This window comes from Alosa sapidissima, chromosome 23, assembly GCF_018492685.1.
Source record: "Alosa sapidissima isolate fAloSap1 chromosome 23, fAloSap1.pri, whole genome shotgun sequence".
Taxonomy (NCBI): Eukaryota; Metazoa; Chordata; class Actinopteri; order Clupeiformes; family Clupeidae; genus Alosa; species Alosa sapidissima.
In genome coordinates this window covers 7797576-7821889 of record NC_055979.1, presented here as the reverse complement: position 1 = coordinate 7821889, position 24314 = coordinate 7797576, and the positions used below count along the sequence as shown (strand labels likewise).

The following is a 24314-nucleotide window of genomic DNA, read 5'->3' as shown; positions in this document are numbered from 1 at the left end:
CTCCTACATGTTGATCGGACTGCCCTCTTTTACCCACCCTCTAGCAACGCGGTCACCATGGAGACGAGAGTGTTTGCGGGATAAGTGCAGGGAAGAGGTAGGTGTAGAAATCTGCAGTGTCTAAAGTCACAATTTGGACGGTTATTACTGATAGCAAAATCGAAACATCAACGAATTCTTATCATTCGCTTCTTATGCTTACAAACGTTAGTTAAACATTACTTTTTTAAATTAATTTTAAGGCAAATTTAATAGAGAGGTTAACGCTAAGCTGGCCTTATGTTAGCCATCAGTTCTCTTGACATCAACCTTGCATAGGTCAGTGTTCCATCGCCCATCCATTTAACGTTAAGGTACCGAGCTACTGTGACATTCCTCTGCCTGTCAAAGTATGGTCAGTAGCCTATCATCACGACATTAACCAATAACCATACATTCATATCTAACTTGTTTCATTTGGTAGACATGAAGGACACTTTCAATGGATCACAGTGGCTCTGATGATGGAGGTGGTACAGTCTGCCCCTGAGAGTTTCACCAACACGTTTAGGAAGAAGACTCCCCTTCCTCTGGTCCAGCTGGTCGAGGAAGTCAGGAGGAATACAAATGTTCCACATCATCTTTTGGAGACCAGTAGGCTAAACAAACCCATTTACCTGTACAAAAACACTTAAAGCATGATCTGTTATCTAAGCTAGCTAGATTGTTATGATGGAATATCATAGCCTAACGTTACTCAGGTAATGTTCCTATTGTGTCTGTTTTACAGAGATCTTTAACAAACTCAAAAACAACAGTTTAATTCAAGCAGAGCCCTCAGAAGTACATTTTAGTGGGTTTGAATTGGGGAAGGATTACAAGCAGGTGTTGGTAAGTGACCTTTAAATTAAATAGATGCACATAATTCAGCCTATTGTTATATAGGAAAGTTCCAATGCTATTTCTAAGCATTTTTCACTGCAGTAAGACAATTCTCTCTTGGCAGAAAGTTATCAACATTTCCTCTGAAGTCATAGATATTCACATCATTCCAACTCAAACAAAATATTTTCAGACAGCGTACACAAAACAGGTACTGTGATATCCATACTGCTCCAGTAGTCATTGTGTTCATGTATCTGTGGCACAGTCATTGTTACTTTTCAGAAATATTGTTTAGCATGTCTTTTCTTTACTTAATGTATATTTTTTTCCAGTATCGCTTGGTTCCGGGGCTTTCCTATACAATAAAGCTTAACTTCTTCCCCGATGAGTGGCGGTACTTCTACGACTGCATTCGCATTCACTGCAAGGTCAGAATTGAATTCTTAGTTGAGGCTTTGTCGAACATCTGTCTTTGTGTTACTGTAAGTTACAAGGCTAATTTCCAGGCTGATTGTGGTGTTGATTTTGTTGAAATGTGCTGATTGTATTGTTGATCCTCACAGATTTTGTTATCTTGTTTAAACATCTGTAACCCATATTATACACTTGTGTCGTTAGTAGTTGGTTTCAATTCCAGTAGGCTATGCTTCTCTGTTTTCATGATATAGATTCAGACCCTTATGCAGATAGGTATTTTTTCCAGAATGAAGAAAATGTACTGGTACCTGTCCATGCCTATCCTGTGATTGATGACCTGGACATCCCATCATATATCAGCCTGCCAGCTGTACCCCTGGGCCAAAGGTGAGGACATTCTCATGTGTGTGTGTGTGTTAGATGGGAGAGAGAGATATGCATAGATAGACAGATAGAGAGAAAGAAAAGGTTGAGAGAGAGGTTGAATAGTGACTGTGTATGTATACAATTTGCAGATTATGTTTCATGTTCTTCAAACAGGTTATTGTATTTTGTATGATTTAGTTAAGCGAAGGATTCATCCAATTTATTGTGCTGGTTTGGAAAGTCAAGGTGTCTAGCATGTCTAGCATGATTGCGTTATGGTCAGGCTCAATCTGATTTATCATGTAGTTTGTGGGGATAAACACGCCAGTGTGCTGTGCCTGCAGACAGATATTTTGTATTACTAGATCTACACAGTCACCTCCATTGCACTTGTGTAATTTCACTGGCCAGCTTCTGGCATCAACCACTCAGACCTGTTTCTGCACTGTGTGTGCTTTGCACATTGTGTTTATATAACACATTATGAAGGCCATTAGGTGAATTGTTGCCATCCTGTGCCAAGCATAATTTAAGATACAGCAAAGCTTGGAGATGATGTTTTATTTTTATTATGCTGAATGATCATAAATATACCGTTATTTCCTGTGGAGCTTTATTCTCCGAGCTTGACGTTTCACAATGTAAACTTGATATACGGAAAGTCACACAAGCAACAATGTTTTTTCCAGGTAACAGGCTGTGAATATCTCTTGCTAATAATCTTTGATAATGCTAGCGGTTCCGTTGTTGAGTACTGTCATGTCTATTCAGGCAACATTTAATTGTAAAATACTATCTCACATGTTATGTGTTATTGTTATGTACTTCATGTAAAACCATATATTGTATACACGTTGTAACCCAACTGCAGCTTTAGGCAACTGCATTTGAAAGTTTAACCTAAGTGTTGATAATGTTGTGTTTTTGTTTTGACTTTTGGGGTTGTCTTGTGACATACGGTATTTATCTCATGTTGTCTTGACTTTGTCTCGTGTCCTAAAGCTGTGTTTTTGTCTTTTGTCTGTTTCTCCAGTGTAGACCATGTGATCCCACTTAGCTGCAGCTGCCCAGTTGACTTTGAGTTCCAGGTCTACTGTCTCCAGCCCAGTGGGGCTTTCTCCATACAGCCTCTCTCAGGTAGCCTAGCGAGCCAGACCCACATTAAAATGTAGGGTCTGGGCACTCACCGTTCGCAGTGCTCAGTCCGAGGGGCGGGATAATCAGTTGTCTTTCAAATTCCCTCTGCACGCAATAGGACACAATAGGATATTTGTTTTCAAGTACCAGGGAATTCAAGCCAAACCATTGCAACTCTGCCATCAATCATTATGTTAAGCCCACCAAACGGCTCTATACACGATTTCAATGTCCTGATTAAGTTTCGATTTCTGGAGCTCACAAGCCAACGGAGAGTTGCTAGACTAGCCCTGGCAGCAAATGTAATTTGCTGCCGCTAGGGGCGCGTCTAGATTTCTAGGCTATCTCTCAGGTGCACAACAGCACGATCATAGTTTTGTAATGTTAGGTACATATTTTACACCAAACAGTCTAAACAGATTAATTCTTTAATTCCATCAGACAGTTGCTTATTGGTAGGACTAATGTGTCTGCTGTCTGCTGTGTGGCTGTCAGAATTTCATATCCATACTGGTTCTAAATATCTGTGCAACATGTGGCCCTCCAAAAAAAAAAACATTTGTAACAGTTGTCACCTCTGTACTCTTGAAGCAGTTATTTAGAGAAGTGAAAGAATTTTCCAAATGCTCAACTGACATGCTGATACAAAGCAGTTCTTTGCTTTTAGAGCTTCCTGGAAAAAGGATGCTCTCTGCCACAGATTTTTCTCAGGCTGAATTTCTTTTCCATGTGGATAAATGCTAATTTAAGCCTGTGTTTATGGTAGTCCCCTGTCTTTCAGTATTTCACATTGAGTATCTGTGACAGCCTGCCCTGCAGTGGTGTAGTGTTTGCCTGCATTGCTACAGCTGAAATAGAAGTGTAGTGTAAATATGATTATATCTGTGTGTGTGTGTGTGTGTGTGTGTGTGTGTGTGTATGTGTGCCTGTATGTGTTCACTGAAGGAGTCATCCCAGCCAGAGGCGTAGCCGATGTAACCGTGACATTCACACCTTTCCAGTATGGCACAGCCCAGGTCACTGTTCAGGTGGTCATCTCCCAGTTCAACTCCAGGCCTTACGTGTGCACCCTCAGTGGCCGCTGTCTGCCCAACTTGGCTCTCAGGTGAGCGTCTGTTAGCTCAAGGAGATGTTTTTACAAAATGGAGCCTCCATACTTTCATGTCATAACAACTCCGCTCCATTAAAAAAGTTACGGGCAGCCTGTAGTCTGTAAACTGTTTTGATGAGGGAGTCTTCCTATGTGACTTTGACATCCTGTCCCCATGATAACATGACAGCACAGCTTTACATTACAGACGGCTGAGGCTTAGGGTTTAAAATTGGCACCTGCCGCTCGCCAAATGTGAGTAAAAATCAGCATTGGCAAGTGAAATAGATTAGATCATTCTTTAGGCAGTTTGCTGACTGACTGTCAGCACCGCCACAGAGTTCATACAGACTTTGTCTATATGACATAAGTTGGTAAACTACGTTTTGCAGTGAGACTGAAGTGTAAAAGGGAAAGCCAAGTCAAAATCTGCCGAGAGTTATTGGGTGTAGATCTGCACTATGGGAGATTATTGGACCACATGTGACCTCGCAAGTATGTTTCTCTTATCTGATCAACCACTAACCACTAACCACATGCTGTCAGTGTTTGCTGTAAACTCGGGACGAACAGGGCAAAGCTGTGGTTGGCGTCCGACGTGAAACAAAGGCGAAACGATTTTTGAGTGCTTGAAATCCCGCTGTTCCCCTGGAAAGCAAACACAGGCAGCGATAAAGTGGATTGCAAACAATGTCAGAGATTGTAAGACAATCAATCTCTCGAAAGCACATCCGTGTATGTCTGTATGTCTTGAAATGACACAAGGAATAAGAATGTACAATTAATATGTCTAGGAGGTTGGTTTCAAAACAGGATGTGTTCAAAGCTTGATGTGTTCAAAAAGGATTGTTGGCTGTCTTATTTACACTTTGTGCTTACTAGAAATGACTAGCAAAATATGACAGACTCCAGGCTCCAGTCCTCTCGTTTCTTTACATGCCATCAAAAGTCGCAGTTGAGTGTAGACACAATGAAATCAATATTATCTGCATTACTTCAAAACCGTCATGTAATATCTGTGGAGACCATTTTTGGAATCCGTTTATCCTTAGATAAGGTGATACGTGTACGACAACACAATGTGAGACATGCCACGTAAGGATATATCAACATCACTGTTAGGACATGAAATCAAAGCAGCCAAACAAGAGAAAAAATCATTTGTTTATTGTGGCCTCTATCTTGAGTTACATTCTCTAGTAAAAGCCCATTAACATGTCAAGTTGTCCCAATGTTTTCTCACTTACATAAATTCACAAGCATAAATAAAATTGCCAATTAAGCAATGTTGGCAGCATAGCATTCTTCCCATGAGAACATTTCAAACCACGGTGATGGATGATCCATTATAATGAGGAAAGTCCCAGTCTGCTTCCTCCCTGCAGCCTAACAAGGAAGTTAATGTGTTACCCATGATTTGACTATCAACTGATATCAAAGTGATACCCATGCATGGAAACCTAAAAATCCCGGAATCTTTTTTTTTTTCTTTTTTTAAATGCTCATAAATGCTTTAGATGTGCAGGGTACAACTGGCAAGTAAATGGGGGTATGATTTATTGATAATTCAAGCCAGATACACAGCATCAATCTAGGGTGCTTTACCTTGGCAGCCTGACCTGCGAAATGGCCAATAAAAGTTGATAAGCAATAAACTGCTGCTGTTGGAAGTATGTTATACAGTGATGAGGGACTATTAATGTCTATGCATGAATCAATTCATGGCATTGTTAGAGAGTACAGTATATCACTGTGTTCATAGTACTACCAGTTTAGATGTCATTTTTGTTTTCAAAATTCAAAACTGTAGCGCAGATGTGTCTTGCACATAACAGTACTGATTTCCACACCTTGTGATTTTGTAAAGAAAACATAGAACAGTTCATTTGAGAGAATGTGTTGAATCATAATTGAGGTTAAAATTAAGATCTCGTCTTTCCGTGTTGCCCCAGTCAACAGAACAGCCATGGTGATGAGCCGCCGTATGATCCGAAAGGCCCTACTTGTTTATCAATGGCCACCAGGCCTAAACTCAGAGCAACCCGTCCCCAGGTGAAAATTAAGGTACACGTATATATTGTATAATACTTTATTCATATTTTCTTTTGTATCCACGTTATCTGTATAGTGGCTTGGGTACAGTGTTTTGGATTCAATATCTGTATTCACTCAGTTATAGTATTATAAAGCATTCTGGAGAGTAATTTTTATTATTTGTATTATTAATGTATGGCTTTGTATAAAAACATTGTATTTATTATTTGCTTGTTAATTTGCTTGTGTATTTGCATTTTTTTAGGAACAGAAGAAAGCTGAGGCTCCATATCAGAAGAGTCCGATAGATGTCCGGACACCTGCAGGAGTAGCCAAGCTGCTCATGAAACCGCAAGATAAACTGACCGCCAAAGAGCTCCGAGAAGGTCTGGTTTGTTAACAATTTTTTAGTAGAAGATAAATCAGTGAATGCTATAGACTAGAGTTCATATTGTATTGCATTGAAATACTTTATTACCTCAAGTTGTACAGTATGTGACATTTAGTTTGAAGTGTTTAATGTGAGGAGTATATTGTAAATGGGGCTTCAGAAAATGTTTTGTTTATTTAACATGTCACAGTTTTCTTATATGCAGTGGTGAGTTACAGTTTGCTTTGCTTTTTTTCCAGCCATGTCTTACACAAGAGTGGAACACAAGAGCCGACAGGTGAAAGAGGCTCTCTTTGAGAACCAAATCAAACAGGATGTGCAGGAGGAAAGAGCCAATCGTCTGAGATGGTTTGTGAATAGTAACACATTCATAAAACATACTGATGCTTGCATATCTGCTTTCTGATTTATTGCTGTTGGTTTGTTGGTAATGCTAATGGCATTACTTACACAGGCAAGTTCATCTCGGGAAGGATCCACTTTCAACAGAGGCCAGGGTTAAGATTCTGGAAGAGAGGAAGTGTGCAGCAAGCGAATACAAGGTAAAAAAAAAGGTTACTTCTGTCTCCAAAGATAACCCACTTTTGTATGGTGATTCAGATCTTAATGGGAAGATGCACTGTATCTATCGCAGAGTTGTTTATCTAAACATAAAAGGCATATTTTCCCGCACAAACCAAATCAGTGGGTTATTCTTGTAGGCCTACTTAAAAACCATTAGTGATAACCAGTTACGTTCACATCAGTGCCACCATCTGCTCTAGATTGTACTCTCCGATAAGTCTCAGCTCGGCCTGAAGTTTTTCATGAGTGATTTATTCCCACTGAATCCTGTTGCTTCCCTTTTTGTTTATTACCTTCTGAAAAGTCTGTCAGCGAACTAGGAATGGTGCATTGTTTTTTGTGTGGTCGTTGCGCAAGCCGGTAGACGTTTGACAGGCTGTTCACGGGAACACTCGCCAGCACTTCCTCTCCTGAGTCCTGTTCTCTGTCTGTTTATCTTGTACATTTACTCACTTCATATTTTATGAGAAGCCATTCTGTTTAGTTTTTTTCAGTTTTTTTTTTTGGTGAGATGCTCAGCCAGACGTTGCGCCATTGAACAAACTTATCCTGAGGAGATTTGCTTTCTGCGGAATCGGAATCCTGGGGTGCAGCTAAACCCCCGCCCCCCCCCCCCCCCCCCCCAACCCGCAGCACACGCTTACAACTGTTTCTCTGTCCCCGTTGTGTAGATCAAGAAGGGAGAGCTGAATGACCCGGACGACTTCGCCAGGACTCAGACGAAAGTCTCCACGAGGCGGGCGGTTCGCAACGTTGGCCAGGTAGAGGAAGTGTGGTATTGTTCCTGTCCCCATGTCACCTCCATCCCCTGGTCAGTGACAGTCTGACCATGAGAGTGTCTGATGATCAAATAAATGGCGAGCTCTACCACTGCTGGGACTCTTGGGCCTTTTTTAGTGAACCCCAAGCTAACCTCTACCTCTCTGATGGCATTTTGAGATCATAGTTCACATCATAAGGGAATTTGTATGAACTTTTGTACCAGAGATAATATCTGTTCCTAAGTGAGTTTAGTGTGTATGTATGGCTGTCATACCTGGATACCACATATCACTAAAAATCTATATGTACTTCATTCCAGCTGCCAGACTGTGTTCCCAAATTCCACACATTCTTTGGGAGCCATCTTGAGATCAGGCAGAGAGCTCTCAGAACCTTCCAGCAGGCAGCCCGCAAGGTATGTTCACACTAGGCTGCACCATTTCATCACCAGGCCAAGGTATGTCCACACTAGGCTGCACCATTTCATCAACAGGCCAGACATCTCAGTTCTGCATCGTTTGATGATGTGTATGTATTGAGGAGATTACATTGGAAGAAAATGAATGAATACATTGAATTAGATTAATTAATTAATAGAATACCAGATAATGTCTAGAAATGACCTCCAAATAATCTTGATTCATCGTCAAACTTATCCGTAGTAGTTGTGGGCCTATATATTTGGTTAGCTACTGTAGATAGCAATTTGCATAGGCATGAATGTGTGAATGTGAATGTTGAATGAATGTTATTTGTTATATCATTGCTTCCCATGCTTTTAGATTACATTACGTTGCAGAATGGACAGAAGGCTTGCATGTATAAGGCAACCGATGGAGAGCATGGATAACCCATCTAAAGGATCAATCAATCTGAACGGTAAGACTAAATTAGAGCCAGTGACTGGGAAGGCCTCAGTAGCTACAGTAGGGGAAATAAGTATTGACCTCATCAACATCTTCTTCAGTAAATATGCTATTCACATGAAATTGTCACCAGACATTATAAACTCACAAGTGGAGCATAGCGGAGCATAGTTCAGGCAGGCCACGGAGTCACGCCCAGCAACTTGATCAGCTGATCACTCGCTCTTATATTACATTACATTACATTACATTACATTTGGCTGACGCTTTTTTAACCAAAGCGACTAACAACATGGTAAACAGTAAGTTTTAGAACAATTCTCACAATTTTAGGACAGTTTAAAAAACATTTGAGTACAGTAAGAATAAGTGCGTCGGTGAGTGCTGTTTTTAACAGTTACTTGTCAGTTTAAAACGGCTGGTGAGTGCTAGGATCAGTAAGACTTGTTGTAAGTGTTGCTATGAGAGTAGATGTTCTCTAAAGAGCTGGGTCTTCAGGAGTTTTTTGAAAGTGGAGAAGGATGTCCCTGCCCTTGTAGGAACAATATATTGGTGGACATCATTCAGGATGCCCTTATTAATCTGCTGTAGCCTGCCTACTCTGCTGCTTTCTCTGCAAGATAGATAGATAGATAGATAGATAGATAGATACTTTATTGATCCCCAGGGGAAATTCAAGGTCACAGTAGCATACAGACAACATACACACACACATTCACTAACAGCAGAAAAAGTAATTAAAAGTATATAATATAAAAAAACACAAATAAGCAATAAGGACTGTAGAAGATAAGGAATATACTAAATATGCTAAAATACAAATTATACTAAATAAAACTTAATTTAAATCAATTCTAAAAAACAGTATCCACATAGTGGGTGATTGATCAATCAGGTGCGCTTGTAATGACTAAAGCAGGGACTGAGCCTGTGGTCCTCTGTGCATAAGGTAAGGTAAGGTGCTCTTTGTGAATGAGTGCCATGGTGATGGTGCAAATGAGTAAGTCAAACAGGGCAACAGTGCAAGAATAAAGTCTATATATCTATGTATAAATAACTATATTAAGAAAGGTATAAGTGTGGTCACAGTTCGGCTGTGGCATGGAGGGAGGGGTTGTGCATATGTGCTAATAAAGCACGCAAACAGTGAGACAGAAGACAATGGTAAAGTGGCTAGTGGACAGACAGTTCAAGACATGGAGGTGGTGAAGAGGCAGACAGACTATGCGGAGAAGTCTATTTCTCCTCTTCCCTTAAGTGATGCATTGAACAGTTCAATGGCCCTGGGGATGAATGACTTCCTCAGTCTATCTGTTGTGCAAGGCAGTGAGCGAAGTCTCCAGCAGGCTCTTCTGCTTAACAATAGTGCTGTGGAGTGGATGACACTCATTATCCAAGATGTTGATCAGTTTGTTCAGGGTCCTTTTGTCAGATATTGAAGTGATGCACTCCAGTTCAGCTCCCACTACAGAGCCAACTTTCCTTACCAGCCTGTCAAGTCGTCCCGCATCCTTCTTCTTTGTGCTTCCTCCCCAGCATACCACTGCATAGAAGAGGACGCTGGCAACAGACTGGTAGCAGAGTGGGCTTAGACCTTCGGAAATCCACCACCATCTCCTTGGTCTTTGAAGTGTTGAGTTGGAGATGATTGAGTTTGCACCATTGCACAAAGTCCTCCACCAGGCTTCTATACCCCTCCTCCTGCCCGTTCCTGATACACCCCACAATTGCAGTATCATCAGAAAACTTCTGCATGTGGCATGACTCGGTGTTGTAGCAGAAGTCAGATGTGTACAGGGTGAACAGGACTGGAGAGAGCACAGTTCCCTGTGGCGCTCCGGTGCTGCTAATCACAGTGTCAGAGAGACAGTTCTTCAGTCTGACGAACTGTGGTCGCTCCGCCAGGTAATCTGTGATCCAGGTTACCAGGTGAACGTCCACACCCATCTGCAAGAGCTTGTCTCCCAGTCTGAGGGGTTGGATGGTGTTAAAAGCACTTGAGAAATCAAAGAACATGATTCTCACAGCACTTTTCCTCTTGTCCAGGTGAGAATGTGTCCTGTGTAGAAGATAAGTGATGGCATCGTCCACGCCCACTTTCTCCTGGTATGCAAACTGTAACGGGTCTAGTGCATGGCTTACCTGGGGTCTAAGCATACCTAAGACGAGTCGCTCCATTGTCTTCATCACATGTGATGTTAGAGCGACAGGTCTGTAGTCATTAAGCTCACTAGGATGTGGCTTTTTAGGGACAGGGGTGAGACATGATGTCTTCCACTTAGATTGAAGATGTCCTTCAGTGGCTCCCCCAGCTCAGCAGCACAGGCCTTGAGTAGCCTTGGACACAGTCTGTCAGGCCCCGCTGCCTTTCTCGTGTTCAGTTTCTTTAATTTAGCGCTCTTGTTTTCCTGTGATGATGGGGGGTGTAAGGGGAGGGGAGCATCTGGGATCTGTGTGTCTGATGGCTGTTGACTGAGGTCGTTGTCGCCTCATTGTTCGTGATCGCTGTGTGGGGGAGGGGTGCAATATCTAGTGATGGTGGGGGTACGATAGCCTGTGATGGTGGAGGTGAGTGTTGCACTGGTATTGAGGGGGTGTGGGGGTGGGGGCTTGGTGATGACCACCTCCTTGATGTCCCTGTCAAGGCTGCCAGTCGTGGACGCCTCAGCAGGCACAGGCAAGGAGGCGTCAGGCGGGGGCAGGTTTAGGTCGTTGAGTGTCACCAGGATGCAGAGCTGGAGAGACTGGGAGGCTGGGAGGTGGGGATAGGGCAGGCACGCAAACAAGAGCAGTGTCTGAGTCAGCAGGGGGTGGTGGACAGACCACTCCTATTGGAGCTGGAGCAGGGCAGTCAAACCTGTTGTAGAAGTGGTTCAACTGGTTCGCCCTGTCCAGGTCCCCCTCCACAGAGCTGCTGCTCTTCTTCAGGTCAGTTATAATTTTCATGCCGTCCCATGACTCCTTCCTGTTGTTTTCCTGCAACTTGTGTTCCTCCTTCCTTCTGTAGTCCTTCAAGCCTTTTTGCAACCCACCTCCACCCCATCTCCTCCTCATACATCTGACTTATCAATGTCTAGTTGTTGACATTGATGTCTGGTCTATTCTGTACCCTATGGGTGGGGTTTATCTTGCTGCTCTCTCTGCCCAATGCTTTCCATGTTTGCTCAGGGGGCTCCCAGAACAGAACCATACCACCAAATGAAACATTATGCATTACGAATATCAATCAACCTTCTTGACAAAGTGGTCCTGACTGAAATATAAAGAATTCACAACATTAAAGTCCACAAGTTCAGTTATGTGCAATAAAGTGAAATGAGACAGGAAAAAAGTGTTAAACACACTAAGAAAAAGCAGTACACCAAGGCGAGAAAGGGCAGAAATCTTCCAGTTAGCACCATTGGGGCCATTATCCACGAGTGGAAAGAAACATCACTCCATCATCAACTGGCCACATGCAGGAGGTCTTCGCAAGATTTCTGACCAGTGAGTCAGAAGGATAGTCAGAAGAGTAGCCCAAGAGCCAAGGACCACACACTCCAGAAAAGCTCCAGAAAGACTTGGAGACAGCAGGTACAATTGTTACATATAAAAAAAATAGGCAATGCACAACACTGCCATGGCCTGCACGCTCACCCCACCAGACTCCATTACTGAAGAAAAGGCATGTCGAAGCTCATTTAAAGTTTGCTACACAACATTTGGACATTTGGACATCAGAAATGGCACTGCACTGACCTTTTTGAAGAAGAAATGGCACTGCACATCACCCTAAAAATACTATATCATTAGTGAGGTTTGGAGATGGAAGCATCGTGGTGTGGGGCTGTTTTTCATCTCATGGTACTGGCAGACTTCATACAGTTGTAGGAACAGACATTTTTTTGCGGGAGATTCTTGCCATCCACCAGGATGATTAGAATGAGACATACTGTAGGTGGACCTTCCAGCAGGACAACAATCCAAAGCATACAGCTAAGGACACTCTCAATTGGTTTCAGAGAAAGAAAGGCCCTGACTTAAATCCAATGGAACATTTGTGGAAGGAACTAAAGATCAGGATTCCACAAGAGGGTACCCCGGAATCTTCAAGATTTAAAGACAATTTGTTTAGAAAAATGGGCCAAATTCGCACCTGAATACTGCCACTGATTAGTTTATTCATACATGAAATGTCTTGAAGCTGTCATTACAAACAAAGTCTTTTCCACAAAATATTTAAGAAATGTCAGTTGGTGTGTTCAATACTTTTCTCCTGTGTCATTCCACTTTATTACACATAACTTTATTTATGGACTTTAATGTTTGGATTACTTTATATGTGTGAAATATATTTACTGAAAGAAATGTTGACACTTACATATTTCCCCCACTGTAATTCTGCAACTGATTAAATAATTATTCTAACAGCAACCCCAAGCTCACAGTGACTTGTCTGGTGTTTATTTGTCTCAGAGATGGAGGATGTGTCCAGTCCTGAGAAGATGACCTCAGACATGGACCTGGCAGCCCCCTCACCCGGAGACCAGGAGACCACAGATGACCTTGTAAGTGCTTACACAGATCACAGAGATACTCAAAAGATGAGGACAGATGATATTAATATTAATGTTTGTTTAATTGGCCTTGATCAGCTTAATGTGCGCTTGATATGATCTGTTCCAAAACCATTCTGTGGTAATGTGTTTCCCCTCATCTGCCACAGAATGTGAGTACAAATGGACCAGTTCCTGTAAAGGTGTCAGAGGTCAAGATTACGACACAGGCCCCCACTGTTGAGCTGAAGGTAGACCCCCCCCCCCCACCATTACCACAGCTGCTAGTGATCTGAATGCAGTGTTGTGCAACTGAGATTCTGTCCTGATAAGGTCATAATGTTAATGGTATTTGTGTTTGTGTTTATCTGTTTCGGTTTACAAAGGCAGAGGTTTCTAAGCAGAATGAGCATGTCCCACGCTTGGAGACTGCGGTCAGTGACATTCCCCTAGCGCTTACCAAACCTGCCAAGGTGACTTTCTCTCTCTCTCTCTTTCTATCCCTCTCTCTCTCTCTCCTTTCCTCTCTGTCCTCCATAAACACGCAGACAAACACACACACACACACACACACACACACACACACACGCACACATGGACGCAGGCATGGACGCACGCATAGTGCACACATATCAGATAAACTAAAGGGTAAACTTGCAGTGAACAAACTGATACAAACTGAGTACAAATACTCTGTGTACTTTATTTTTTCTTCTTCAGTTACACAGATGAGGGATGAATGTAGATAATGTACTTGTAATGTAATTACAGAATTACTGTATCAGGATATTACAGTTTATCACAATTGCTAAAACTAAACCTCATTCTTTGAAGTACAGCACTACATGTAGCACATGCTACAAAAAAATCAGTCTGTGCCATTGATGATTTATCAACTGAGCGTAGAGTGTGGCCTAAAGATGAGATGTTTGTAACTACATACCGATGCTAGAGATTTTGTAGATTGTGCTACAAAACTATCAACCTCTGTAGCACTAATGTTATGAGCAAAAAACGTTAGCGTACAACCCTGCCTGAACCAAATGCTGTATTGATTTATTGATCACTGTTTTGGCAGAACCATAAACCAGTTTTCACACTTGCTGATCTCATTTAGTCTGTTTGCAAAACTCTAAACACATTGTCATGCAATAAAACACATTTTGCACTGTGATGCACTTGTGATGCATAATAGTAACCACATGTGGCAAAAGTAAACACGAAGAAAGCACAGATGGCATAAGTTAAACATGACTCGAAATGATCACACTTGTTTAAATGATGTGACACGACCAACCAACAGTTCAGAGTGCAAACAAGTTGCTGAACACTCCAAGTGAGAAACATTCGGTGGGGCGTTTAGAGCACATTGTAGACTGTAGACTGTAATTTTCCTCTCATTTCAATTAGATTTGATTAGATTAGATTAGATTCAACGTTATTGTCATTGTGCAGAGTACAAGTACAGAGACAACGAAATGCAGTTTGTGTCTAACCAGAAGTGCAAAAAAGCAGAAAAAGTGCAATGTGATATACAAAGTAGGTGGAGCATAGACAGGACTGAAAATACTGAAAATTGTATTTTCCTTTTACAATACTTTATTTTTTGTGAATATGCAGTAAATTCTGAATCCACTGAGTTATGATGATTTGGAGATGCAACATGTATTTACTGTGTTGTGCATTTCTCCAGGAGATATAGGCTCTGAACACTGGGTTGTTGCGTTTTTTTGATGTAGTGTGTAATGACTGCTCAGTAGTGTTTTCATTTTGACTGCTGTGTGAATATGGAGTGAGAATTGTCTCAAAATGATTTAAATATATATAAAAGGATATATATACATCTACATACATTTATAAATATCCAAATACAAAATACAAATATAAAAATGTGACATACATACAAATAAATAAACAAATTTATATAAATAAACGTGTCTTTGTAAATATATTTTCGAGATTTGAAAATAAATATGCTTGACTTTGTATGTGGAATCTGCATTTGGGAATCTCCTTTTTGCTTTTATGTCGATGACGTAATTTTGAGACATTCCTACTGCACACCAAGATCCACAAATAAATACCACTAGATTTGAATGCGAAGACACCCTCCACTGAACAACCAGCAGATGGCAGTGTTGTACAACATGTCTGTTATCAACTGATAGCAACTGAATCTTTCCGACGCTGTTTTCCCTAGTTTAGTTCAGTCAAGTGGTCTATAGAGCTGGTAAGTCCCGCCCTTTCCGCTGGACCTCTAGATTGAAAAATCGTCAATGCGAGTGAGTGTGAGAAAATAATTATTTTCTGGTCCCGTTTGATTTGTGCCATGAATGTGAACATATGTCGTCTGTGATTTTTTAATATAATTTTTCATGTTACGAGTTTGACAGTATATTATATGATTCTTCGGCTATCAGTTGTGGAAAAGACATAACGAGATAGACTACATGTCGCCTGTGACGTGAGCTAGCTCTAATCGCTAACATTAACTGAGATGCTAGTTTTTGTAACGGCAGGAATAAACACACATGGTAACAAAAATATTTGAAACATGTCTAGCTTCATTCAACACATTAACCCTGCGATACAGTGTGATTGTAAAGTTGTATGGTTCACTGTGTTCAAAGTCGATCTTAATAACCCTCTACATCTCGACCAACTGATGGTTGTTATGGGAAACTAGTGTCGTCTAGCGGAAAGTTGTAGTCCACAAAGTGCTCTCACACAAAGTTTAACTGCATCAAACTTCTACCCGCTCAATTGTAGCATTCTTTTCACAAAAATTTATATTAAAAATTCACAGACAACATATGTTCACATTCATGGCACAAATCAAACGGGACCAGAAAATAATTATTTTCTCACATTCACTTGCATTGACGATTTTTCAATCTAGAGGTCCAGCGGAAAGGGCGGGACTTACCAGGTCTATGACTAGCAGGATTAACGACATTGAAGACACTGGATTAAATAGATAGGTAAGTAATAACAACTAGCCAGAACGATTTATTATCGGTTTTGATGTGTAGTGCCATTTTTAATTTCATAGACTGTATAAATAAGTCCATTTAGCAATATTGACATTAGGCTAATGGCAGTCTGTCAGATAGCGATCTCAGCTGAGCTGGCTCTCACGTTATGTTAACCTAGAAGCTATGTTAACATCTGTAACATAAGATCTGCAACATCTGTAAAACAGCGAACACGAACACAGCCTGTCACTTGAGTTGCAAGACACAATAACTTTAGGGAAAACTACATTTTATTTTAAGGGGGCCCTAAATCGGATTTTAAGGGAAATCTTAACTTAATGTGTTTTGTGCAGGCACCAACATAGCTGAACAGGCACCAGCTGTTTAGCTAGCTGTTAACGTTAGCAGCTGTACGCTGACTAAATTGACTTATTTATACAGTCTATGAAATTAAAAACGGCACTACACATCAAAACCGATAATAAATCGTTCTGGCTAGTTGTTATTACTTACCTATCCATTTAATCCAGTGTCTTCCATGTCGTTAATCCTGCTAGTCATAGACCACTTGACTGAACTGAACTAGGGAAAACAGCGTCGGAAAGATTCAGTTGCTATCAGTTGATAACAGACATGTTGTACAACACTGCCATCTGCTGGTTGTTCAGTGGAGGGTGTCTTCGCATTCAAATCTAGTGGTATTTATTTGTGGATCTTGGTGTGCAGTAGGAATGTCTCAAAATTACGTCATCGACATAAAAGCAAAAAGGAGATTCACAAATGCAGATTCCACATACAAAGTCAAGCATATTTATTTTCAAATCTCGAAAATATATTTACAAAGACACGTTTATTTATGTAAATTTGTTTATTTATTTGTATGTCACATTTTTATATTTGTATTTTGTATTTGGATATTTATAAATGTATGTATATGTATATATATATCCTTTTATATATATTTAAATCATTTTGAGACAATTCTCACTCCATATGTGAAGACATTGTTTGGTTTTGAGCACAGGTAAAACTTGAGGTTTTGAGGTGATTGTTTGATTTTTGTGTCAGGTTTTGTGAGTGTAGTTTGAGAATGAGGGTTTGTGTTGGAAAATATTGGAAGGTTCCAAAAAAAGTGTATTATCGTGGTCCAATCGTGACACGGGATGTTAACAGCTCTGCATTGCTCAGGCAGTCAGCCTCCAGTATGGATCTGACCTGGATGAGCTACTGTAGAATAACAGCTAGCAGTCGATAGGTGAAAGCAAATGGTGAGGAGGCTCCAAAAAATGTGTTCCAAAATGTTTAGTGTGAACGTAACGTTCAAGTTAGAACTGCTGCATAGAGAAGATTGAGAGGACCCAAAACATATCCTACTTGTTTGATCAATATCGCATTATTATCTAGGGTTTTCATGAATGATCAAAATAAAAACTATAAATCGATTCTGCGTTATTTGTTCTTTTTTATAATGGCGTACGCCTAGTATCATGTGAGATCTAGGGCTGACAAAAAAACATCCGGGGCTATAGCTCTGAACGCCCAGGCCTAACGGTGCTATTGCGAATCCTCACAACTCTACTCAGACCAGACTCAGACATGCCATGAGTTACAGAATTGTTACAGGTCAAATCAAAACATTTGAATCCAGTCTGCATCGCTCTGTGGAAACAGAAGCCTGGCTTGGTGTAACTGTTTAGCATTTCACAATATGGGATTTCTAAGCAGCTGGCGCTCACATTGTTCCCTGGTGACCCCATTACCCCTTGAGCTTCTGCGATCGGCCTTTGAACGGCACAGTCCAGTCCCAGAGCGGTCTGTCGTCTGTGTGGGATCCAGCAAAGCGTGCTCAGACAGTTAAGTCAGCTATCTTTAGCTCAATGTGTTTATGCAATTCCTCTTTTATTCACTTTCCCATCGGTGACAGCCATAAATATTCCATCTCTGCCGAGTTCAAGGTCCCCACTTTAATGACCGTTGCATAAACACAACTCATTTTAAAGAGCTGTCTTCCGTCTGTCTCCTACGGCCGCGGTCATTGTCTCCTAGCTACCAGGGAGATGAGCGTGTTGCCGCCTTGCCTCAATCACCCGTAGGCCTACTCAGTAGCAGGAATGTGGAGAAGAGATTGAAGTTTTATTGTCATCCTTAGCCATATGGCCTCCCGAAACGCAGTGTAAACATGAGTAAATGTGTAAAGTAAATGTGCATCGTGAAAGTTGATGTCCACTCACGGTTCACCACTTTCCCCAGCAAAGTGCTAGGATGGTCTGACCGCAGTTGTACTTAACTTTGCGGAGATGGCCATTGAGTGCTCCGTGTCACTTGTTGAGTTGACAGATTGTTGTCGTTAAAAGTTCCTAACAGTTAAGTGGCCGATTATTTATTTATTTATTTTGAGTGTTGCAGAGTTGTCTAATGTCGGACATGTAATTGGAGATGTGTAGTGCGTAATGTTGAAGGCCCTGAGCCAAGAAGATAGCCAGGCTTTCAAAGGGACATTTGTTTGGTTGTTTAGCTTCCATTACGTCCAAACGTGCTTCACCTTCCCATAGGAGGACAAGTGGCCTCCAGTGGACCCCAGACGCCCCCCCTCCTGCCCCGAGCCCGACTCGGAGGAGGAGAGGGAGAAGGAGCGGAGGAGGCGAGAGGAGAAGAGGAAGAGGCGCAAGGAGAGGAAGAGGCGGCAGAGGAGGAGAGAGGAGAAGAAGAGAGAGGAGGAGAACAGAGAAGAGAAGAGGAATGAGGAAGAGAAAGGCGAAGCGATGGCTGACATCATCCATCTGTCCTTCGCAGCCCCGGGTGGCCTGATGAAACCCCCTCCTGCTCACCCCCTCCGCATCTTTGTAAGGCACATGAGCACCATAGGACATCTTTATTACATTTAATGTAAATACATACATTCCACAGTAGTAGTAACAGTACACATTGTTGGTGTATTATATAGTGTTTGGCATTAGCGTGACTTTTGTTCATTGCCTCACACATATTTGAAATATGTTTTGAAATACGTTTTTTATGTCACTTTTTTTTTTTCATTATGTTTTTTGGGAAGTGAACCATTGTCTATGTAATATTGTCTGATTTTCATGTATCTGAAAATAATTTTAAAGCGTCATTCACTGCATCATGGGATAGGATGGACATTGTGTTAACGTCCAGCCCCTGTGCCGTCCCCTCCCTCTGTGTAGAACCCCTGCCCTGGTCTGCATGCCTACCGGCCGAGCCTGAACTATATGGAGAATGACCTGGAGTTCCACCTCTGCCCGCTGCCCAGGTACACCGTCTCCAAAGGCAACGTCCCAGGCGTCCACACGGTGGGAACTCAGAAGGAGTTTCTGGATCGGACGGTGAGCTGCCCTCACAGCATACATCTGCTCCAGCGAGAGGCCATAAAATACTAACAGCAACTGTCACTGTAGTAACAACAACTGTGGCTATGACTGTGTTGATATGATAGAGTTAGTTTAACTCGTAAATTTCAGTGACCCAAATACAATAAACAATAAGACAATAAATTTCAATGTTTTTGGTCACCAGAAGTTTAGTTCTAAACAAGTAATTTCATATCCATCCAGATGTATTTCACTATAAAGTCAGTGAAACTAATTTCACTCAATTGTATTAATTTATGTTCAGTTTTTATAGCATTGTGCTATCCGGTTGTTACTGTAAGTGCGACATCACAGGCCCAGAAGCTTTTTCGTCAAAAAAATGTTTACTGGCGCAGCCAGCCGGTTTTCACAACCTGTAAACCTTGTCACCATCACCTCCATTTTGGTGAGGGTAAAACAGAATTGCTTGGCTCTAACAGAGCAGTTACTGTAGCTGTGCAGCCAGATGATATAATCAAGTGAAACACCCAAGCCTCCGTAAAGTAATAGGATTTTATTAGGTGGAGCGGCTCTGAGAGCAGTTGGACACAGACAAACAATTATCAGCACATTATTGCATCATGACTGAACAACAGGATTGCAAATGACTTAGTGTCTCTAATGCTCTCCAAGAAAGCCCTCCAACTTTTGATGACAACACACAATGCATTAAATTACAATACAGACAACACATTTGTACTTGACAGTACTCAACTCACATTTTTACAATAACTGAGATTTGTTTTTTTTTAATTGCAGAATGTTATCCGCGGGGTCATGACCTGGAAGAAGTTCTCTGGAACAGCCTTGTCTATCCTGTCCAGCAGCTCAACCCTCACCAGCAACTGGGCTCCTCACATGTAAGGCTAGCTAACTGAGAATAACATAGCCAATCTGAAGCCCTGGGGGGGGGTATTCCAAGTATGTGGTTTAGTGACAAATCTGGGGAAGTTAATTCAGAGTAAGTGGTAAACCTCCTAATAGCAGAGCTGTATGGCTTCATGCACCTAACAAAACAATGCCATAGGGCTATTGTTGTAGGAAGTTTGCAACTTACTCAGAGTTAACTTACCCAGGTTTGTCACTAAACCACGTACGTTGTATGTGCACTACCAAAGCTGTCCAATACTTCAGGGTGTCGTGTCTTTACTTACGCCACTGTTACCATGCTGTGGCCATGCCCAGTGTCACTTCACACAGTAAATCCTCTGGGGGTGGGAGGGAATGTTTCTGTAGCTGAGCTGAGCTGAGCTGAGGAAGGCACTAGCAGTGGCCAGAACGCCCACTACCCCCCACCCCCCCAATGGCATGGTGTCCCAGGTGACACAGATGTGTATGTTTAATGTTCCACTTGTAAAGTGCTATGAATGTAAGCAATTGATGAAAGGTCATGGTAAAAGTGCTTCTGTTATCCCTAAGAGGTTGTCACGAATCAAACACTTAACTTTCTGAAGGTCACCTTTACGTCATTCCTAGTTATGGGCCAGAACGTTGAGTCAAGAGGCTAATGGTGGACTAATGGTTTTAGTGCTGCATATTGAACTGGTCACTTTAGTTCTTCACTTGGCCAAAGAAGTGAGGGTTTAGATTCAGTCAGCCCACACACCACTCCCTCAGTGGAAAATTGTCTTTCATATCTGTGTGTGCCTATAAGCACCTCCATGCTATACATCAATTTGATCATGACACAGGTTGCGTACAATGTCAGTATATGGTGGAGGTTGCATTGTATATTGCCTGCTAGAGACTGGCAACTGCTGAGGGAGTTGTTGAGAGCATGTTTGTTTTCCACTTAAAGGTCAGACCCCTTGAACGATGCCCTTTTGCCACCCCAAGCTCCATCATCTCTTAACGACCTCCCTGAGGAGATAAGGGCAGAAGTCCAGGATGGACAGTAAGCACACATCCATGTGTCATATTCAGTGTATGATTGTTGACCCTTGACCCTTGACCATTGATTAAGTTCTTAAGACAGATAAGTGTGTGAGGTGTGTGTGTTTGTGTTGTGTGTTTGTACACCCTATAGATAGCATGCACATTAATACATTAATACATTAATACATTAATACGGCCTTGAAATGGTCTTTGAGATGAGACTCCTCAGTGCCTCTTCATCCTCTTATCTATTGTGTATGGATATGTGTGTAAGAGTGTGTGTGTGTGTGTGTGTGTGTGTGTGTGTGTGTGTGTATAAGTGTGTGAACGTGTTATCTATAACTGTCCATGATGTGTTTCTCAGAACCGAAGGTGAGGAGGTGACCCTCACCCCCGACATGGTGCGTGCCCAGTTTCCCTTCCTGGAGAGCCAGGACGCTGCTAAAGAGGGTGCCAGAGCGGACAGGTACAGTAGGCCCCCCGTCAAGCGGTACTGGGTGGGGTGACCACTGATTCTGCAGAGACCATGGAGGCCCATGGAGGTCCACTACATCACTCCCACTTAAGAAAAGGGAATTCTCCTGTGCGAAGCTTGGGATGAATTTTGAGATGCAAAACTGGGCTGGCAAGTGTTCCTGATAGATAACCATTTGCTTATGGTCAAGGAGTAATGGAATGGAAGGCTTTGGTTTTGAACAAGATCAAGTGAGTTCAGTTAAGCTTTTGTTACCCTTTCTAGCGTTCAAAACACATAAAATGTTTGAGGTTGAGGGTAGAGATGCACCGATTAATCGGCTGGTGACCGGAATTGGCCGATTTTCATGTGACGGCCATGACCGGTGACTGGACAGTCAGTCTGATATATGCCGATATTTATGCCGGTCAAATGCACTCGTGCGCCACACTTGAAACAGTATCACCCAGCTGAGTTTGCAGAGTTTGAAGAACACTCAGGGCTGGATGTACAAAGAGGCAAGTTTTTCAATGCGCAGAAAGCAAATGCTGTGCTTTACCATATTGTGTGGAATTTACTAAGATGTCACTTCATTATGTAAACAACGCTCATTACTGCCCTCCCCTACCCCCTCTGCAACGCTAATTGTGTGCCCACAGCTGAACCACAGCGCAGTTGAATGGAGTTAACCAATTGCGACATTAAAGAGAATCAAAGTGTAGTGATCATACATGATAATAAAATGTCAGCAAGCAGCTACATACAGAGTAGGCCTAGTAGTTCTATTAAAAAAAAACTATTTACTGCACGTAGACTAGGGCTATGACTTAATACCCTAGTGTAGCAGATTGGGAACATGACAGATGTGAAAGTGAACATATGATATTATAAAGACAAACAAAAGTTAAAGTTGCTTTTGACGTAACCTGCCCTACAATGAAGAAAACTGATGCTCTGAATACTGATTCAGCTGTCTCTGAAAGTTTCTCTAATTGACGCATTTAACTGGAATTTGGATTACACCTGCTTTTAACAGGTGTACGTTTTTCACCGCGAAATAGACATGCACTGTTTTCATACATATAAGTAACTAATCAATTGCTAGTAGCACTTCTCCCCTGTGTTTGTGTGATACTCCCACTCCCCTTGCCCTCCCATTAATGAATATGAAAATATGGCAAAATATGTTCCATTTTTTTTTAGTTGGATATTGGGGTGGTTTTTACTTTTACAACTGGGCTGTCTCTCTGTTCTCTCAGCTGTCAGAGTGAAAACAGGACTCAGAGCATGCCGTCGTCCATGGTCCCAATATCCAGGTAAGTCGTGCCGTGCGCTCCCTCTAATACATGCAGGTTGCAGCTGTTATACACTGCACCAAACTTTTACCAACCCAAGGTTTCTATCAATGTTATCAGTCCAGTTCATGGTCTCCTGCAAATCCACCAGCCTCAAGCTACTGTATTCACTAAGAACAGCATGTCTTTTTTCATGTACACAAAAGTATATAAGTATAAATACTCTTTTGATCCCGTTAGGGAAATTTGGTCTCTGCATTTATCCCAATCTGTGAATTAGTGAAACACACTCAGAGTGAAGCACACACTAATCCCGGCGCAGTGAGCTGCCTGCAACAACAGCGGCGCTCGGGGAGCAGTGAGGGGTTAGGCACTTCAGCCGCTTCCTACTGGTCGGGGTTCGAACCAGCAACTCTCCGGTTCCAAGTCCGAAGTGCTAACCAGTAGGCCATGGCTGCCCGAATTTTTTCTTCTCTGTCATTTCTGACAGAGGTGACTCCAGAGGTCTCTTATGCTGCTGCGCGTTGAAAAATGCTGTCTTTCCATACAACTCTGAGAACATATCTGCGTGAGATGGCTTGGCAAGGCTTTGTTCTGAGAGGCTGCTTATTTATCAGTCAATTAGCTTAAAAGCATCAACTGGACTAGTTATCTTTGATCTATAGAGGAAGGTTAGAGAAAAGTCATCTTTCGTTTTTTTTTTTGTTTTGTTTTGAGAGAATGTTGCTCAGTGTTGCTTGTGTGTTGACAGACAACTGTGGGAGCAGCTGCTGTGTTGTTCTGCGCGGTCTCAGTCCAATCAGCTGGGCCGTAAGGTGAGGTCCCGCCTCAGCCACCTCCAGACCAAGAACTCCTCCAGCGCCCCGGAGGACAAATAGCCCCGCTTTGTGCCCTTAATGTACCTCCATGAGTGGAGCAGATGCCCCAAGCACTGCACTAGATTAAATTACATTTGCTTTTGTAAAGACGCTCACTTAGATTATTCATGATTCAAATGGTTAGAGCATCATTCACAGTGGGAATATCATTCAACAGAGGAGGGGTGGGTGAGTTAGGTTGGATTAACAACAGTTTTAGGACGTCCAAACACTCTCATATGCACATAATATCAACCAATAAATGTTTGAAAGATATGGTGTTTTTGCATGTTATTATTGAGTATGTCCAACTGAAGACTTAGCATGTCTGGACCACTCGGTGGTTCAGTAGAGACTATGGAGTACAACACTTGTTCTGCCCCGACAGTGTGCTCACTGTTTCTCCAATTGCAGATTCATTTCAAAGAAATTCTTATTGATAGACCCACCAGACTGACAAA

General features: G+C 41.9%; 1 protein-coding gene across 7 annotated transcripts; it reads left to right on the top strand.

Moving 5' to 3' along the window:
• The first annotated feature begins 53 nt into the window (after positions 1 to 53).
• On the top strand, positions 54 to 24129 carry cfap221 (cilia and flagella associated protein 221). Of its 7 annotated transcripts, none has more exons than XM_042079770.1 (25): positions 54 to 97; positions 464 to 633; positions 770 to 870; positions 986 to 1072; positions 1197 to 1292; positions 1568 to 1668; positions 2681 to 2784; positions 3730 to 3889; positions 5827 to 5938; positions 6174 to 6294; positions 6539 to 6647; positions 6754 to 6841; positions 7535 to 7624; positions 7945 to 8040; positions 8408 to 8504; positions 12947 to 13038; positions 13197 to 13255; positions 13397 to 13460; positions 18554 to 18844; positions 19190 to 19348; positions 20132 to 20232; positions 21171 to 21266; positions 21612 to 21713; positions 22961 to 23017; positions 23748 to 24129. In XM_042079770.1, exons 2-25 carry the CDS (start codon positions 501 to 503, stop codon positions 23872 to 23874), a joined length of 2643 nt encoding a protein of 880 aa, XP_041935704.1. In that variant the 5' UTR covers positions 54 to 97; positions 464 to 500; the 3' UTR covers positions 23875 to 24129. The 7 variants fall into 7 exon arrangements, with proteins under 7 accessions (XP_041935704.1, XP_041935702.1, XP_041935703.1 ...); XM_042079768.1 differs by having other exon boundaries at positions 13397 to 13499; XM_042079769.1 differs by having other exon boundaries at positions 13197 to 13277; positions 13413 to 13460.
• Positions 24130 to 24314: the final 185 nt, after the last annotated feature.